Here is a 19,302-nt window from a genome sequence, read left to right on the forward strand (position 1 = left end):
AACGCTGTACACAGCCAGGTACACTAACTAACTAACCACGTACATTCACTCAAGTGCTATTAAAAACCAGGAAAAGTATCTGTATCTTTTTTTTTTAACAATATATTTATTGCATTTTAGAATCATTCTTTTTTTCAGAAAACTCTTAGGATTTAGAACATTGGTCTATAGACTAGAGCAGCGGTTCTCAAAAATGGCAGATGTACAAGCTGCTCACAGCGCGGCGAGCTTGTACATCTGCTATGTTTGAACATTTTTCTTTTTTTGTTTACACAAAACCGAGGAAAAGATGCAAATGAAAGATGGAAATGATGCACATGGGTTAAACAAATGCATATTGTTAAAGAATATCATAACTCTGTGCATTGCAATGCGTTGTGAGCTTGTAGAGCCGTCCTACGACAGGGTTTTAAGTGGTTAAACGGATTACTAGGTCTCTGTCTGTCTGTCTGTCTGTCTGTCTGTCTGTCTGTCTGTCTGTCTGTCTGTCTGTCTGTCTGTCTGTCTGTCCGTCCGTCCGTCCGTCCGTCCCTCCCTCCCAGTGTGAATCCGTCTGTCTGCCTGCATCAGTGTGTATGCCTTGGGGTCCTTTGGGATTGTCACAGTGCTGATTACACACACGACAAGATCCCCCCCCCCCCCCCCCGCTTCCTGCTGGCCTAGTATTCCGCCACTTCCAGGACTTAAGAATCCCCCCTGTTTTTTTTGCAGAGGCTTCCTCTCCTCTCCTCTCCTCTCCTCTCCTCTCCTCTCCTCTCCTCTCCTCTCCTCTCCTCTCCTCTCCTCTCCTCGTGTGCGCGTGTGCGTGTGCTGTGTCTGCATGTGAATTCAAACTGCTGACATTCTTCTTCTCCTGGTATCACCGGGTGTCGCTGTGAGGGGTTTTTCACATTTGTGCTTATAGTTACAATTCTACCTCCCCCACTCTCTCTCTCTCTCTCTCTCTCTCTCTCTCTCTCTCGTGAACAGAGTTCTCTATCAGTAAACATATCGAGCCAGCCCGCCCCATGACTTAAAAAACCCTGATCTTGCGCTGATTCAAACAGTTTCCACATTCCCTCTACATAAGCCTGTCCTTCTCGCACCTGGCTCCGTAACACACACGCGTCTCAGTTGACAGTCCCAGGGGGATGGCAATTATTGCCACCCCCTGGCATTCATATTTAACCTCCAATCCAGTGATTGTATGCATATTAGTTCCTGTACCTCTGAATGTGTTTTTTTGTGATGGCCGCTGACATTATAAATAAAATAAATAACGGATAAAATAATAATCTGTACGTTGAAATTGAGATAACATGTTAGATAACATGTTATCTCAATTCAATTTTAACCTTTGCATAAGACTGCATGGTCGTCAAGGCAAATGCTACAGCAAATTTGCCTTGACGTGCGTGCGTGTCTGTGCGTACTCATAGAATGGGCTATTTCTTTGCTATTTTTGAAGTAAGGCATAAACATCATATTTTTTTGGCACCATCTACTTTTCCTGAAATGACTTGTGTTCTGCAAACATGTAAGGCCAGCTGCAGTCATGCCGTTACAATTTCTCCACTTTCCCGGAGCCCCCGAGAAGGAACGAAGGCATCTTTTGACTCACAGACACACACCGTGCGAGCTCTGCCACGAACCGCTTGTTTATGATGAATGCCACGGTGCCATATTGATTATGTTCCCTCCCCTGGCGCCCATCGAACACGCTAAAGAGAGCAAATGAAAAATGAAAGCTACCCGCCATCTCCCCCCCCACATAAGGCTTAATGAGAGGGCTAAAATTAGACGTCGGCGTGCGGGGGAACAAATACTATGAGAGCACAAGCGGTGCCTCTTAAAAGCATTTGTTTGTAACGGGGATGTTATCCCACTCTCGCCGTCTGTAGTGTTGCTCATCACTTATTAATGTGCTATACACACGCAGGGGAGATACCTGCGCTTGTATAATTACCTAATGCCTGTCGGCTGTGCAGCGCGGAGTCAAGAGCACTGAATGTCAAACTCCTCGCGGCTGCAGCTCATTATTATTATAGCTTATTTGCCTTTCTTTTCTTTTTTGGCTTTTCTGCCTTTTATTGATAGTTTCAATTGAAGATTGACAGGAAAGAGGGAGAGAGAGATGGGGAGAGACACGCAGCAAAGGTCGTCATGAACGGGGCTCGAACACGCAGTCAGGCCAGAGCCTATATGTGGCTTGTGCCTGGACCACTAGGCCAGCGGGCGCCCTATGCTTTACCTTCTACAGTATGCTGTAGATACATTTTCATTATTTATTATGAAATAAACTAAACTTCAAGTTGAGAACTCTTCCTGATTTCGCTGCAGAGGACCTCTCTTTGAGTACCACTGCCATAGTTTGTGCACGTATTTAACGAATGAAAACAAAAAGTTAATAATTGGTAAGGGCCAGGTGTTTGTTTGTTTGTTTGTTTGTTATTTTCTATAAATTACACACCCCATGAAGCCTTGAATTCATGGCAATTTTCTCGCATTCCCTGGTCAATAATTTGATGTCCGGGTCATTGTTCAGTAGGAGGCTTTACCGGAGACTCCACCGGTCATCATCAAATTATTGGCTTATAGGAATGTGACAAAAACGTAAAGAATCTCCATTGAAATAAGCAGCTTATAGTGTTGCCAGAACGGTGCTGCGAGGCACGACAAACACATCTCTCCGTTGTTCCTTTCCTTTCTGTCGCTCTCCTCCCTCTTTCTGACCCAGCGGCGCTGCGGGGGTTAAGCCTGCGCAAATCCCAATCACTCAGCTTTTATGTGCAACATGTGTGTCCTTTAGGTTTACAATGTTTTATGTTGTTAATACGGGCGGGAAGCACCTTCCAGGAACATGTGCAATATACAGTTATTACAGTAGATGGTCAGGACACACCCACAGGGCTGTGTGTGGTGTCTATCTGAAAAGAAATACTGTATACAGTAGATGGTCAGGACACACCCCCAGGGCTGTGTGTGGTGTCTATCTGAAAAGAAATACTGTATATTCTGGCATATCGTCGCTGTCGGGTGCAAACCTCATTATGTGCAAAAAATAAATCTACAAGCTCGAAACACATCTCGATGCTGTATGTGCTTCATAATCAGATCAGCTTTTCTTTTCTTTTTTTTGCTACTTTTGTGTGGCACTGTTTATTGTTTATTGCTTATTTAGCAGCAGCTACTCCTCCACACAAAAATAAATGACATTACACAACATGAAAACATATTACACTCAGTCAATACAACACCCTTGTTGCCATGACCCGCGGCACTGCAGGTTATCATAATTACCCTTTGATTGCCGAAGCCGTGGCGCCGCAGGTTTATAGCTTTATATCAAAATCGACCGACGGAAGCAAAACACATACCTCAATTTTCCCAGGTTGCTAGGCAGGTTGCTATGTCCCTCCAGGCACAAGGCGAAATGCGCGCGCACCCCATTGGAATCCACTCATTATGATTTCTTTCCTGCCTGTTTTCTCTGAAAAATAGTCCAAAATCTGTCTTTATGTCAAATCCGTCCGGCGTTCAGATGTGAATAGGGATTTTTGATTGCATCGTGGCCAACATATTACCGTTTCTGGCGAAATATAAACAACATCGCCAGCTGCTAAGACTACAATGTGCTAAATACACACTAAACAACGTGCAGTATGTGTTAGCTGTGATCACAAAGCAGATTCCATCAGATGTTTCTTTCATGGCTCTATACATGACATTTGATTTATGACAGATGTCATTCATATATGGGGAAAAAACACAAAATGTTTAAATGTGCAGATATGAGGTTCCTGTCTGACGCCGGCGATATGAAATATGCATTTCCTTCCTCCCGGCACGGTGCACGGTCTCGACGCGTTGATTGTAGGATAATGTAATCACATCTCAGACCTTAATGTGCCACGTGCCATTTGGCTGCCACCTTGATGATTGATTACAATGGGAAATGTAGGAGTGATTGCACCTTTGCAAACTGCATTTTTGCTGCATTACCGATGCGAGTCAGGGACATTTAGAACCTTATGAAACAGGTGGTGTTGACTGTTGAGCGTGCAGTAGCCTGGCCCAGCCTGTATGATTTCTGGTCTAGAGCGGCGAGTGCCTATAGACTCTAGGTCTAAGTCAACTCACGTGAGTTGCAACTGGCCCTCATCAAGTCACCTTTCGCGCAATGTGGCCCTTGCCCCAAAATTAGTTTGACCCCCCTGCTATAGAGGGCATGTCTGATTATTCTAAGCGACTATGGGCTTGTTTTCTGTAAAGTCGCTTGTAAATATCAGTGGTTGCGGGTTGCAGGGTTTGGGCATGTTCCCAACGCGTTGTGATCTTGTAAATCTGCTATTTTCAAAATAGCCATAGTCTAGTCGCTTTTGGGGGACTTGTTTTAAGACCTGGTTGCTTATATCTCTCTGCAACACTGTCCCTGTCCCGTCACACCTCCGCACTCATGACTTTTATTTCTCTTCCATCCCTATTTTTAGGCCAGCCTGGCTCCCTCCTCCACCACCAATGCCACTCTTTCCCTTGCCAACCCTGACGTCTCCATACTAAACTACCAATCTGCACTCTACCAGCCCTCTGCTCCGCTTGTGGCCCAGCGGAGCATCCCCCTGCAGGGGCCCCCTGGGGCCCCGCAGCTCTGCGCCGCACGGTCGGACCCCTTCCAGCAGGCGCTCATCGTCTGCCCGACCGGCTTCCAAGGTAAGAGTTCTGGCCTCCATGCACCATCGAGCACGATCCACTTAATGGTTTGTGTTTTTGAGTGGTGCAACCACTCCTATAGACAGCTATGTGTGTGCCTGTGTCCCTGGGTCTGTCCCTGGCTGTGTCCGAGCATGGAAATAGCGTTATAGCGTTTGTTCACCACCAAGTGTCACTGTTGCACAGCCTAACACACAAACACAGTACAGTACAGTACAGTACAGTACAGTACAGTACAGTACAGTACAGTACAGTACAGTACAGTACAGTACAGTACAGTACAGTACAGTACATGGAACCATGAAACCTGGAAACATTTTGTGGTTTCCACCCAACAGAGATGATGTGTAAATATAGACGTGATGTGTGAATATCTAAGCATTATACGTACAAATACATATGGCTACAGAAATACATACTTAGACATTATTCATTATTATTATTATTTGATTAAGCATACTTGTATGTGTACGTATAATGTATTTGCTGATTACAACATTATTATAATTATAGTTATCTTTATAGATATCATTCTGGGTGTGGACAGCTCTTTAATGTTATTTTTGTGATAGCATCTTGCATGCTATTGTGGAGATCAGCTCAGGACAGAGTGCCTCCTCTACAACAAAAGCAGAAATGAAACTCCCTGCTCTTAGTTCTTCCTGTGTTTGTCTAGAAGGAATTATGTAATGTTTAAAAGCAGTATGGATTCCCTGGCCTCTAAATCTGTGGTTCTCAACCTTCTCAGGTCGCAACCCCCCCAAATAATCATATTTTAACTGGGGACCCTCCCTCCCAAGTAATCATATTTTAAATGGTAAGCCTCCCTCCCAAGTAATCATATTTTAACTGTGGACCCCTCCACCCTGACAAGCATTTGGAATTGTAGGAGTTGATTAAATTACATTTAGTTTGACTAGAATAGCTGATCTACAAGCTCACATTTTGTGCATCTTTCTTATTATTTTATATTATTTGGTGCCCCACAACTTAGGGGACAGCGGAATGCAATAACAACCGAGCGGGGGCCAGGCCAAATCTACCGAGCACATTTGTTCGTTTTTTCTTTAGTGCGCTGGCAGATTCGTCTGGTTTACAGCAGTGTTGTTTTTGGCAGCAAATTTAAATTTTAGTCATAGTCATGACATAGTCATAGTCAATAGTTTTCATTTAGTTTTAGTCACATGTTAGACACCTGGAATGTTTTAGTGTTAGTCTAGTTTTAGACGACTAAATATCATAAGATTTTAGTCGACTAAATCTACTGTTGATTTAGTCGAACAAAATGTGTTTAGGCGGGCCTTGTTTTTTTGTGTGTAAAATTACTTTTTTTTTTACTGGATCTCTTGTCCACTAGTCCCTTCCTAACATTTTAGTCTAGTTTCTATTTGTTGACGAAATCGTCAGTATATTTAGTCTTAGTTTTAGTCGACGAAAAGAACACTTACAGGCTAACTTTTGACGCCACAGTATAATCAAGTATGGTGTTAATTTATGGGGGTTAAAATATGGAGATAAGAGGAGATAAGAGCAACGCATTGTGAATTGTAATTAAAAAGGTTGAGAACAGCTGCTATAAATAGCGATGTGCTGCTGGTGCCACAGATAGTCAAATAGCTCCGTTTTACAAGCAGTGTCCCTCTGTGTTTCTGCAACGTTGTCCGACACGCCCACGGCCCTTGTCGGCCCATAAAAAACGCAGCCGTGATCCAATATATATAACGAGCCGGCGAGGCAATTAGTCATTCCAAAGGAATCTTTATATCATTCTGTGAGGCTTTTCTCACCTGACTTTATGTGCCACAGTCCACCAGCTTCACAGCTAACAGGGCTGAAATTGTGTTTATTGTTGTTGTTCTAACCGTTTTTACAAGTGGGTTGTTTTTATCTCGACCTCCCTATTTTCATGACTACAGTTTGTGTGTTTTTTTCTTCGTGTGTGTACTGACACAGGGGTGTGTTTGAATCCAGATAAATCAATGTGTGCACATAGGGCTATTGAAGCTTTTCCCACATGCAATAGAACAATTGCCAAATGACTATAGGGGGTTGTGCTATGATGTGCTGCATTGTTTATGTCCCCCCCGTACTTATGTGTGTTTGTGGGTGTACTCTTTTTTTTCTATACTTGTGGTTGCTAAATGTGTGCGTGTGCATGTTTTTTTCCGCCATGCATATACAGGTCTGCAGGCATCCCCGTCCAAACACACTGGTTACTCGGTGCGTATGGATAACGCGGTTCCCATAGTGACCCAGGCCCCCGTTGGTCAGCCCCTGCAGATCCAGCCCGGTCTCCTCACACAGGTAAGATAGAACCACAGCTTAATTTATCCATAGTTTTACACCTCGGGAAATTGAGCCACATGCAGCTTCATATATCTGTAGTTAGCTTCATATCACAAGTTCAGATAGAACCACGGCTTAGTTCATACGTATGTCTGAAGTTTGTTCACACACCAGGAATGTCCCCCAGGACACATTTCTAGACATGGAGAAGAATCACTAACAAGCTATGGATGAAGGCTGGGAAACAAATAATGCTTGTGGCACTGCCCCCTGCTGGCAGCTGTTTGGTCCTGCATGCATTCAAAGCAACCTCTGTGCATTAGGCTGTCTAATCTGTCTGTCTCTTTTCCTGTCTGTCTGTTTCTCCCACTCTCCCTCTACCTCTCACTGTCTCTTTCCCCCCCTCTCTCTTTCTCTCTCTCTTCTCTCTCTCTCTCTCTCTCTCTCTCTCTCTCTCTCTCTCTCTCTCTCCCCCCCTCTCTCTCTCCCCCTCTCTCCCTCTACCTCTCGCCGTCTCTTTCTCCTCTCTCTCTCTCTCTCCCTCTCTCCCTCTCTCCCTCTACCTCTCGCCGTCTCTTTCCCCCCTCTCTCTCTCTCTCTCTCTCTCTCTCTCTCTCTCTCTCTCTCTCTCTCTCTCTCTCTCTCTCTCTCTGTCTCTCTCTCTCTCTCTCTCTCTCTCTCTCTCTCTCTGGAGGCTGCCACAATCTAATGCACGTGAAGGCATAAAGTCTGTAACCATCAAGGCTGAAGGCCTTCAACAGAGACAACATTTAACCAGTTTCCAACACTGTGTCCCTATTTTGTGCATGTCAATATAGGTGAAAATTGTAAATGCCTAGGACGAATTATATAGGCCTTAAGTGGTTAACAGGAGCCCCCGCGCCAACAGGAGTGGGGGCTGTTAAAGAGGAAGGCATAGAACACAGTACACGCAGGCCACCAGTCGACACCTCTGTCCCTCTGGAAAGTTCCATGAGGGCTTTAAATATCTCTGAGAAACCTGGGAAGTGTTCCCTTATCTCTAGTTAATCATGCAGTAGGTACGCAAGCAGCAAAGCTGTGCGTGTGTGTGTGTGTGTGTGTGTGTGCGTGCGTGCATCTGTATACTTGTATTAATCTACTTTTGAGGATAAAATGTCCCCACAACTATAGTACAAACAGTTTCAGGTTGGGGTTAGTGTTAGCATTAGATATTTAGAGGTTAGGTTTAGGAGGTTGGCGTTAGTGTTGTTTTCCATGTTCTATAAGATAGTTGTGTGGTGATTGCAAAATTGCAGCGATCTACTATCCTAACTTTTCCTAAGATGTTTGTGTCCTTAATAAACGTGTATGCATGTGCGTCTGCGTGTGTGTCAGGCCTCATTCACACGTATCAAACACAATAAAAGAAATGTTTAGTTTTTTTTAGGACACCACAATGCTTTTCCAATGGGAGTCACATGGTTTGACCAAACATTCTTGTTTGATGAGGGGGGAGGGGCAGAACACCACCAGCAATCAGCAATCAAACACAAATGTTTGATCAAACCATGTGACTCCCATTGGAAAAGCATTGCGGTGGCCTAAAAAAACAAAATAAATGACCAAACATTTGCTTGATTGGTGTTTGGTACGTGTGAATGAGGCCTCAGTGTTCCTATGGAGAGGGCTAATCTGTCGGATACACCAAATGGTGATTAGCTTCAGGGCTTCTTCCAAGTCAGCCGTTCCAAATTACAGGCCTCAGAGGATCCAGTGAGGAAGCAACCAGGGGGTTCACAACATCGCCAGCCTAGTGTGCATAACACGGACCAATCCACGACCAATAATCATCCTAGAGTGCATAACATCGACCAATCAACGACCACTAACCATCCTAGATTGCATAACATGGACCAATCAAGGAGCACTAACCATCATAGAGTGCATAATGTGGACCAATCAAATAATAATAATAATAATAATAAAGCTTTATTTAATATAGCACCTTTCAAGGTCACAAAGTGCTGAACAACAAGAGCATAGAACATATCATACATCCAAAGGCAACAACAAAAACACAGAATAATGGCACATCAGTGAAAAACATAAAAAGGTGAAAAATACACCAGAAAATCAAAATAAATCACAACGATAAAGGATTAAAAGCAGCTTTGTAGAAATGGGTCTTCAGGAGTGATTTAAAACGAGGAACCGAGTCTGATCTCCAGTGGCAGGGTGTTCCATAATGAAGGTGCGTGGATCGCCAATAGTCTTTTTGTGGCCTGTTTTTATGGTGAGAATGGCTTTTCCCGGACCTAGCCTTGAAAGTAAAAAGTAAAAATTTAAAATTAATTCTAAAAGAGATAGGCAACCAGTGGAGGGTGGCGAGGATGGGAGTAATATGGTCGAACTTTCTTGCACCTGTTAGGAGGCGGGCTGCTTCATTTTGGACCAATTGTAGTTGGTGAATAGATTTTTTGGAAAGACAGGTGTAAAGGGAATTGCAATAGTGAATAGATGAAGGCGTGGATGACTTTGTTTAAGTCGGGCGTGAGAGGAAGGGTTTTAGCCTTTTAGGTGGTAGAATGAGGACTGGACAACCTTTTTTACATGGTCCTCCAGGGAGAGGTTGGAAACGAGGGTGACACCTAGGTTTCTGGCTGCAGGTTTAATGTTCTGGCGGAGCTAACCAAGGTTGTTTTCCAAACGGACTCTGTCTGATGGTGGGCCAAATCATGACATGATGTTAACTATACTGTGTCTAGTGGAGGAGGAAAATGTTTATGCATTTCTATATCTATATCATATCTTATTATTATTATTTTTTAAATCTCCGTAAATTAACTTCCTACTTTACAGCGTCACACAGAAAAGCACCAAAAGAAGCAGATCTGCAATCTTGACAGTCTTGGACATATGAGGTTTCCCCCCGACAGAGACCATTATGACCCATAAAACCAGTGGTTCTAAAACTTGTCGAGGACACCCAAATTGATACGTAGTAAGCCATGGACCTCTCATTTGACAAACGTCTGTTGCCAGGGAACCCCACTAAGAGAAGATTAGTCACTTGGTGTAGAATTCTACAAGTGTCTCTGCTGCAGGTGGGAAGAGAAAGAAACCTATGGTCTGAAAAGTCATACATTCTCTAGCCAATTCTAGCTAGTGCAGAAATTAAACCACCTTCAACCCAAAGCCTATTTTGTGCATTGCCATAGTAGGTGATTTACAAGCATTATTTACGACGCGTCGCAAATCGGAATGTATGGTTACCGTCCAGCACCACACACACAACCACCATAACCTCCACACATGTTAAACAACTGCACACTGTAGTTAACACAAGCAGATGGTTTATATAGGCCAGCGAGCTGCACACCTAATAACTGGTTGTGTGGTATGCGTGTGTGTGTGTGTGTGTGTGTGTGTGTGTGTGTGTGTCTGTCTGTCTGTCTGTGTGTGTGTGTGTGTGTGTGTGTGTGTGTGTGTGTGTGTGTGTGTGTGTGTGTGTGTGTGCGCGCGCGCACCCCCGTGCTCGCATGTTTCCTTCTTCCGTGGGAGGTCTCCACTCCGTAGTTTGTTTGGCTCTTTTCGTGGCAGTCTGGCCTCCAGTCCACTTGGTCTGGCCCCCCATGGCCCCCCATGGCCCCCCATGGCCGGGGTTCTGCCAGCCCACCCTGCACCCTGCACCCTGGGCTCAGTGCAGAGAGGGAAAGGGGGCAGAGTGGAGGAGGGCTCCAGCCAGCCACTCAGGGAGGGAGGGAGGGGGGGGGTGGAAGAAATGCTCAGATTTTTGAGGGGCACTATAGCCCCTACAATGAATGGGCTTCCCAAAATTATGTCATGTGGCAGTCTATGGAATGTAATGTTTGTTAGGGCAATTATGATATAATCTATTGCCAGCCAAGTCTATGGACTTCAATGTTTGGTTAGGGCAGTAAATGACAACGTAAGATGTCACCTGACTGATATAAATACATCTTGAAATACGTTGTATTAGTAGAAGTATCAAGTATTGAGAAACGGACCCTCAAAATGTTACTTAAGTTACATTACTGGAGTAAATGTACTTAGTTACTATCCACTAGTGGAGGCGAGGAAAGGAGGGAGGGTGGCCAGCAGAACTTTTATCCGTGGCAGGAATGCAGAAAATGTGGAAACAATTGGTGGAGTGCAGAGAGCCCAGGCTTTCAGAGCCCCGAGGTGACAAAGGGTTTTCACCCCGCGGGAGGCGAGGGGGTCCGGGGTGGTGCCGGGGGGTGGTGAGGGGCGGGCAGGCGGGTGGGCCGGGGTCTGTGCTGCCGCGGCGATCGCTATGGGCTCCAAGAAGAAAGGGAAGCAGGGGGGGGGGGGGGGGGGGACTATTCCTAACTGGGTTACCGTTTCAGGGGGCAGACAGGCCAGTTACACAACACAGACACACGCCCACGAGGCAGCGACACACAGGAATGTGGAGTGGCCGTGGACAGAGAGAGACAGAGATGAGAGGGAGAGATGGAGAATAGATGGATTGATGGAGGGATAAATGGATGATGGACTAGAATTAGGACACCTATGCATTACAATTTACATTACAAGGATAACTTTAGTTTTTAAGGTTCATGTTTTAGGTGGTTATTAGAGAAACTAAAAGATGAGTGTAATTTTTTTTTCATTTGCTGCTTTCGTTCGTTTTAGCTATTTTTGACGGGGCGGGGGCATTCGAACAAGTGGCTAAATATATGTTTTACAGCGATTTATTTATTATTACTTTATAGTCCTACTAGACCCCAGGAAATTACATCTAGCCACAATAGTTGTTTTCCGTGCGTCTGAACGAACCACTGACTACTAGGGGGATGAACCACTGACTACTAGGGGGATGAACCACTGACTACTAGGGGGATGAACCACTGACTACTAGGGGGATGAACCACTGACTACTAGGGGGATGAACCACTGACTAATAGGGGGATGAACCACTGACTACTAGGGGGATGAACCACTGACTACTAGGGGGATGAACCACTGACTAGTACTAGGGGGATGAACCACTGACTACTAGGGGGATGAACCACTGACTACTAGGGGGATGAACCACTGACTACTAGGGAGATGCCATACTGTGTGTCATAGGCTATGTTTGTCACCTCTTCCTTCACATTCAGTAGATCCTGTGATCTTTTGTGGCCATGAGTACTTTCCTGGGATCTAGTAAACTATAGTAAATAATAATATAGAAATCGCTGTAAAAATGTGTAAAAAAATACACATTTAAAAATTAACACTCATCTTTCCTTTCTGTAATAACAAACATGAACCTTGGTTGAAAAAACGAAAAACAAAGCAGATACTCTTAACCCATTTAGACCTGAGGACAATTCTACAAATGCCTTCTAAATCTTGACAGTTTTATGAAAGACCATTCTATGTCAGTCATTCTCAAACATTTTCATGTCAAGGACGCCCAAAAATATATGTAATTGGCCGCCCACCCCCATCTGAAAATGACCTCACAGAAGCAAAGATTTGAGTTAAAAACATTCGCTCTGAAATAACTTATATTCAGAGATTTGAGTTAAAAACTTTCTCTGAAAGCAAGTATTCAAATATTTGCGTCACATTGTCACAATTAAAAAAATCCAGCTAAAGTTTAACATAACCCTTAAAACACCAAAAGGGGTTCCCGTACATAAACATGGTCAACCAAGAACATATCAGTCTAAATAGTATAAACCGGTAAAACGCCTGAGGGCGTGGTCACGTGCACGCATCCGCCTCGTTGACGGCAGACTGCTGGGCTTGGTTGGTTGCACTGATTTAGCCTTTGACAAATAACAAACAAAAAGAAAACAAGAAAATAGATATGTATGTACATTGAAAACGTATACAAACTATAGGATGCCAGGTCAACAAATGAACCTGCATCTGTCGAAATAACATGCTATCTTTTACATTTTAACCATTCTAAACTGCATGGTCATCGAGGCTATGTCAAGTGGTGTACTATGGCAAGTGCATTAGTCCATGGGGCCCCTTAACTCTTGAGTGTATAAATTTGTACACTCTGTACTATCAATCATTTTGCTGGGGACCCACTGAACCCTGCACTGAACCCCCCCCCCAACATGTACGGCCATTAATGGCACATTTTGATAAAAAGGCTGTGGGTGTGGTCTAGAACTCTTGGGGTCAACCAACCAGCACATACCACCACCCACACACCCCCCCACCACCCACACCCCCACCACCACCCACATCCCCACCACCCACACCCCCACCACCACCACCCACACCACCACCACCCACATCCCCACCACCCACACCCCCACCACCACCACCCACACCACCACCACCCACACCACCACCACCCACATCCCCACCACCCACACACCCACCACCACCACCACCCACACCACCACCACCCACATCCCCACCACCACCACCCACATCCCCACCACCCACACACCCACCACCACCACCACCCACACCACCACCACCCACATCCCCACCACCACCACCCACATCCCCACCACCCACACACCCACCACCACCACCACCCACACCACCACCACCCACATCCCCACCACCACCACCACCCACACCCCCACCACCACCACCCCCACCACCACCACCCACACCACCACCACCCACATCCCCACCACCACCACCACCCACACCACCACCACCCACACCCCCACCACCACCACCCCCACCACCACCACCCACACCACCACCACCCACACCCCCACCACCACCACCCCCACCACCACCACCCACACCCCCACCACCACCACCCACACCACCACCACCCACATCCCCACCACCCACACCCCCACCACCACCACCCACACCACCACCACCCACATCCCCACCACCACCACCCACACCACCACCACCCACATCCCCACCACCCACACCCCCACCACCACCACCCACACCACCACCACCCACATCCCCACCACCCACACCCCCACCACCCAACAGTACTTCAGGCTCAGGCTGCTTTTGCTTAGGACTTTAATCATTTTTGCAACTCACTGCAGACAAAACACATTTTCAATCAGACTGTCAGACTGTCTTAAAATTGGAGACCAGCTATTTTCTTTTATCTGAGTACTGAAACAATAACACAGTGGGATGAAAATGGAGAAAAACAACTATCTAAATATTAATGATATGACTTGTTTGTTTTCATCACGAATGCAGTGGATTTAGCATATACTATCTGCTTTGCCCTTCATGCTCTCTCTCTCGCCCACTCTCTACCGTCTCTCTCTCTCTGTGTGTGTGTGTGTGTGTGTGTGTGTGTGTGTGCATGTGTGCGTGCGCACGCGTTTGTGTGCTGCGACACATACTGATGCCGTTGTAAATAGATGTGCAAATGGTAGTAAAGGAACAATTCATTAGTCCTGACATTAAAGTGCTAATCAATATAACTGCATTAAACTATTAGGGCCTCACACAAGCGCACACGCTCGCTCTCTCTCTCTCACACACGCACGCACGCATGCACACGCACACACACACACACACACGCACGCATGCACGCATGCACGCACGCACGCGCGCACACACACACACACACACGCACACACACACACACACACACACACACACACACACACACACACACGAGCACACAGTCACACACACACACACACACACACACACTCGGCCATATTGTGACACCTCATGTTCTGCAGCAGAAATGCAGAGCAGTTCGTCACAGTAGCTATGAATGTAATTAGAACATGAGTGGAATTTGTCTTGTGACAAACACGTAAGCACTCTACTGTATGTACGTGCAAGCTCAAAACACATGTTTGTATTACTATACTTAAGGGGACTGTCGGTGCATGACATGAGCATAACTTTAATCCCAACACTTACAACTTAATGTATAAGCCTGACCCCAACTTGAATCTCTTCCTGAAACTCCCAACATGTTTTTAAACCATAAAACCACCATTTCTCACATGAGGACCAGAACAATTGTCCTTAAATTCTACAATACTTGTGGGGACATTTTGTCCACACACTTTCCAAGTATACACACACACACACACACACACACACACACACACACACGCACGCACGCACGCGAGAGACAAAGTAGGAAGTTGCCGTGATTTCCTGGGTCTTATCTTTTTCTAGATAGATGGGTCGCTGGGGCCTGGGGCCGAGCTGGGAGTTCATCCGTCTTGTTATGTTCAGCCAGAAGCCACTTATATTTATGCGTTCATATCGACTTTAATGAATTTTTTTCCCCCTGAAAAATGTTTAGAGTGTACCGAGACTAATCCATCACGTTCTGTCAGATTACCATGTTGTCTTCATCACAAGGTTCCATCACACGACAACTGCTGACCTCCGCTGATTTCCACCACATATCCTCAAATTCACTGCTTTCCTTTTTGCAAGCGCCATTAAAGCACCCACTCACCTCCCACCCTTTTATATTTTAGGCATTTAGCAGACGCGCTCTTATGAAGAGCGACTTACAAGTGCGAGTTTGGAGTAACTAGAGTAAGCCATAAATCATCATCATAACAGGGAAACTAGTCTAGTCACATAAGTAGAGTGCAGAGAGAACTGGTGTTGTGCCTCAAAGTACCTAGGATACCAGTTAAATTAAACAATGAACCTATGGCATCTGTCTAAACAAGCATTCCCATTTTCTCCTTCTCATTGTGCCACTTCAGCAGGCCTGGCCCAGCGGTACCCAACAGATCCTGCTGCCACCCGCATGGCCGCAGCTCACCCATACCTCGGTCCAGCATGCCACGGTCATCCCCGACACCATGGGCAGCACACAGCCTCTCGCCAACTGGAGGTGAGAAGAACGCCACCGCAACATTTATGCTCGGGTTTTGCTACAGTGCCTGTTTTCGGCAATGAACATTGTCGCACAAGTGCACAAGAGATATAAATGACGCATTAGTTGAGCTGCCGAAGCGAGGCAAAGCGGTCTGTCTGTTGGTCTGACAGACAGACATGTGCATCTCACACATAGATGAACAATAAAAGACAACTAATTGCCTTTGCAGTACAACAAATATTTATTTCAGCATTGCGGGAACGAAAACAGCTTTCATCAGGCTTTCATCATCGTTTCATCAATGGTGCTGATGTCAGTTTTTTATTCCTGCAATGATGAATTAAACATTTATTTTAGTACAGCAAAGACAATTAGTCATGTTTTAGCATGCACAACCAGCAATTTATTGTATTTCTTTTGGTGGAACACACATATTAGCTGATCTATAAGCTCAGATCGTAGGAGCTTGCACTCCTACGATCTGAGCTTATAGATTGGCTATTTTCCCCGAATGTTGGACCCACTGGTGGGCCTTGATTATTTTGAAACTGGGCCCCCAAATAATTGACAAAACACTAAGATTTTTATGATAATATAACACATCTATATCACACACGGCCCACCCAAATCGGCTGCCGTATTACGTGGTCAGATGGGTGGGCCACGACCGGTGGTTTCTACGACGATATCAAGATTTGATACTTTTGTAATAGAAGCCGTTAAGTGCTGAGGTTGAGCAGGTATGAGACATGCTGCAGGATGAAGACAGGTGGTTTATCGGGGGGGCTGATTGACAGAGTGGGGTTTTTACTCCCCCATCCCACCTGACAGCCACCAGCCGGAATGAATCACACTCCCTGAAGTGAACACTGTGCTGCTTTTATAAGAGCGGCGTTACCTTGGGAGAGACGGGATAGATGTACATATGAGGACATAATGTCTGGTATAGGGCCCTGTCAACAGGGACGACTTGATGAATGGACGGGGAGATGATGGAAGATAGATGGGAGAGATCATCAGTCTGGAGGGAGATAAGCCTGACGCAGGTATATCATGTTGTGATGTACATGGTATATACGGCCGGGGGTGCACGCACGCATGCACGCACGCACGCACGCACACACACACACACACACACACACACACACACACACACACACACACACACACACACACACAGGTTCACTTGGTGCTGTCCATCGTGGCCAGACTACCCCACCTCCTGCCTTCTTCCCCCTCCTCTTCCTGTCCAGTGACAGCACCATTGTCCTCGGAGAGACAGCGGGGGAAAGTGTCGCACTTCCTCTGCAGAGATATATGCCTCCCTCTCTCTCTCTCTCTCTCTCTCTCTCTCTCTCTCTTTCTCTCTCTCTTTCTTCATCTCTCTCTCTCTCTCTCTCTTCATCTCTCTCTCTTCGTCTCTCTCTCTCTCTCTTCATCTCTCTCTCTCTCTCTTTCTCTCTCTCTTTCTTCATCTCTCTCTCTCTCTCTCTTCGTCTCTCTCTCTCTCTCTTCATCTCTCTCTCTTCGTCTCTCTCTCTCTCTCTTTCTCTCATTTATTCTCTCTCAATCCTCTCCGTCCTCCCCTTACAAGGTGGCTGCTGCCACCTGCTGGTTCATATGGGGAATACAGGCTTGGTTTCTCCTAGTGTGTGTGGTCTGTGCTGGTGTTAATTTGAAAGAGCTAAGGAAACTTTGGAAAGACGGAGCTGTATGAACAAAAAGCCAAAAAAAATAAAATAATAATAGCCTATCTACCAGTGACTGGCTATTTTTAGCAAAGAGATTTGATGTGGATAGAAAAAAGCAGTCCAAAGTACAGAGACAACTCAGGTCCAGTTTACTAAGTAAGTGGTTAACAATGTAACTTGTAAGATGTGTGACATTCATGAACTAAACAAAGTTCAATAGGGCAGTGGTTCTCAACCTTTAAGGGCCGCAACCCCCCAAAAAATATTTTGAACTCGGCAGCCCCCACCCTGACTTGCAATGTAGGAGTTGAGGCCTAAAATGTTGTTCGACTCGGTACCACAGATAAATATTGTGAAAATAGCTGATGTTGGACCAGTCCTTAAATTGTCACTTCACTGTTATCTGGGACCCCCCCCACACACACACTCTATGGGGGTCCCGGCCAACAGGTTGAGAACCAAGGTGGACCTAAGGGACATGTCTTTGAGTTTCCAAATAAAGAGACAGGTCCTTATTTCAAGGGACAGAGGGTTGGCACCACATAACTAACGCGGAGCTCTGTCCTGTGTCCAGGAACCCCCACCCTCATGGCGGCCATTACAATCCCATCATGCAACAGGGGGCCCTGCTGGCGGGTCACGTGACGCTGCCGTCCAGCCAGCCTCTCAACGTGGGCGTGGCTCACGTCATGAGGCAGCCGGCGACCAACAACAACAACAACTCCGCCTCTTCCAAGAAGAGCAAACAGCACCAGTCTGCCAGGTAGAATACCGTGGCGTACATTTACTTTACACTTTACACTTTTCTTCTTCAGTACTTTTACCTCTACTCCACTACACCACAGAGGAAAATATTGTACTTTTACTCCACTACAATTATTTGAAAACTTTGTACATTTGTATTATTAGCCTATTATAAACCACTTCAGCCACATACACCACATACAAACCTATACTTCATAAACCATTATACTTTGGCTATTTTCAAAGGATTTTAATACATTTTGTAAACTTGGGACATGAGTGCTTTTACTTTTGTTACTTTTTCTAGGCCTACTTTAAGTACATTTTTATTGCCAATAGGCTACTTTTGTACTTTAACGCAAGTGAAAGTTGAATAGGCCTAACAGACTTCTACTTGTAACTGGGTATTTCTACATTGCAGGATTGTGTGAGTTTTTATTCAATCAAGACAGATACACGTATCATTCATCAGCTTGTGTGTTCCGTTTCCTATTTTGTCCACTCAATATAGTGTTTCATAATTTACCAATGCACTTGTTCATCTTGTATCTTTACACCCGTTTTAGACCTGTTGTAACATCATTGCTGTCGGGAGGAAACCTCCTAACTCCATTATTGAGGTTTTTGCGTTCTTTTGCATGAATCAGTGCTATTGAACACCCTTTACGTCTGTGTGTGGTTTGTAACCAATGGAAAGTAGTAAAAAACGCTTTTGACAAAACCTCTTAACATTGGAACAACTGTCTGCTAAAGCAACTAATTCCACCACCTCTCATGCAAGTAATTGTAAAACAATATATAAAGTCACAACACCAACTTTGATGAGGCAGTATTGCTTTGTTTTCAAAATATAAGGTTTTCTTAATTTCCTGAAAAATGAACATTAGAGATTCAGGGCTGTATTTTGCGTGTAGTACCAGGTCTTATTACCTAACTTGAGTAAACTAAAGACCTGGAGGCGTGATCAATGCTCTTTGGACACTCAGAATAGCCAAATGGCATTGATCACGCCTCCAGGTCTTTAGTTTACTCAAGTTAGACCTGGTACTTAAGACACGCAAAATACAGTCCTCAGTTTCTTCCCGACAGCAGAGATATGTTTACCTTACCTTTTAATTGTGTTGGTGTTGA

The 19,302-nt window shown here is 45.2% G+C and overlaps 2 protein-coding genes across 7 annotated transcripts in view; both read left to right on the forward strand.

Annotated features, from left to right (window-relative positions):
• hipk2 (homeodomain interacting protein kinase 2) overlaps nucleotides 1-19,302 on the forward strand; it is a 120,724-nt gene that overhangs the window by 93,180 nt on the left and 8,242 nt on the right. For 5 of the 6 annotated variants that reach the window (XM_080761366.1, XM_080761369.1, XM_080761370.1 and 2 more), the window contains exons 8-12: nucleotides 1-18; nucleotides 4,470-4,689; nucleotides 6,872-6,993; nucleotides 15,621-15,751; nucleotides 18,002-18,190. The exon at nucleotides 1-18 is cut by the window's left edge and continues 145 nt beyond it. In XM_080761366.1, coding sequence (XP_080617492.1) covers nucleotides 1-18; nucleotides 4,470-4,689; nucleotides 6,872-6,993; nucleotides 15,621-15,751; nucleotides 18,002-18,190 — 680 coding nt within the window. The remainder of the gene's footprint in view (nucleotides 19-4,469; nucleotides 4,690-6,871; nucleotides 6,994-15,620; nucleotides 15,752-18,001; nucleotides 18,191-19,302) is intronic. The other variant, XM_080761367.1, reaches the window with a different exon arrangement.
• Nucleotides 13,456-13,773, forward strand: LOC308313834 (uncharacterized protein; the record flags this gene model as incomplete). The annotated part of the gene is made up of 1 exon (XM_080761163.1): nucleotides 13,456-13,773. A coding segment is annotated over one exon (318 nt), but the record flags the coding sequence as incomplete, so codon positions are not given.

The sequence above is a fragment of the Protomyctophum bolini genome (genome assembly GCF_963924005.1).
Source record: "Protomyctophum bolini genome assembly, chromosome: 4".
NCBI lineage: Eukaryota > Metazoa > Chordata > Actinopteri > Myctophiformes > Myctophidae > Protomyctophum > Protomyctophum bolini.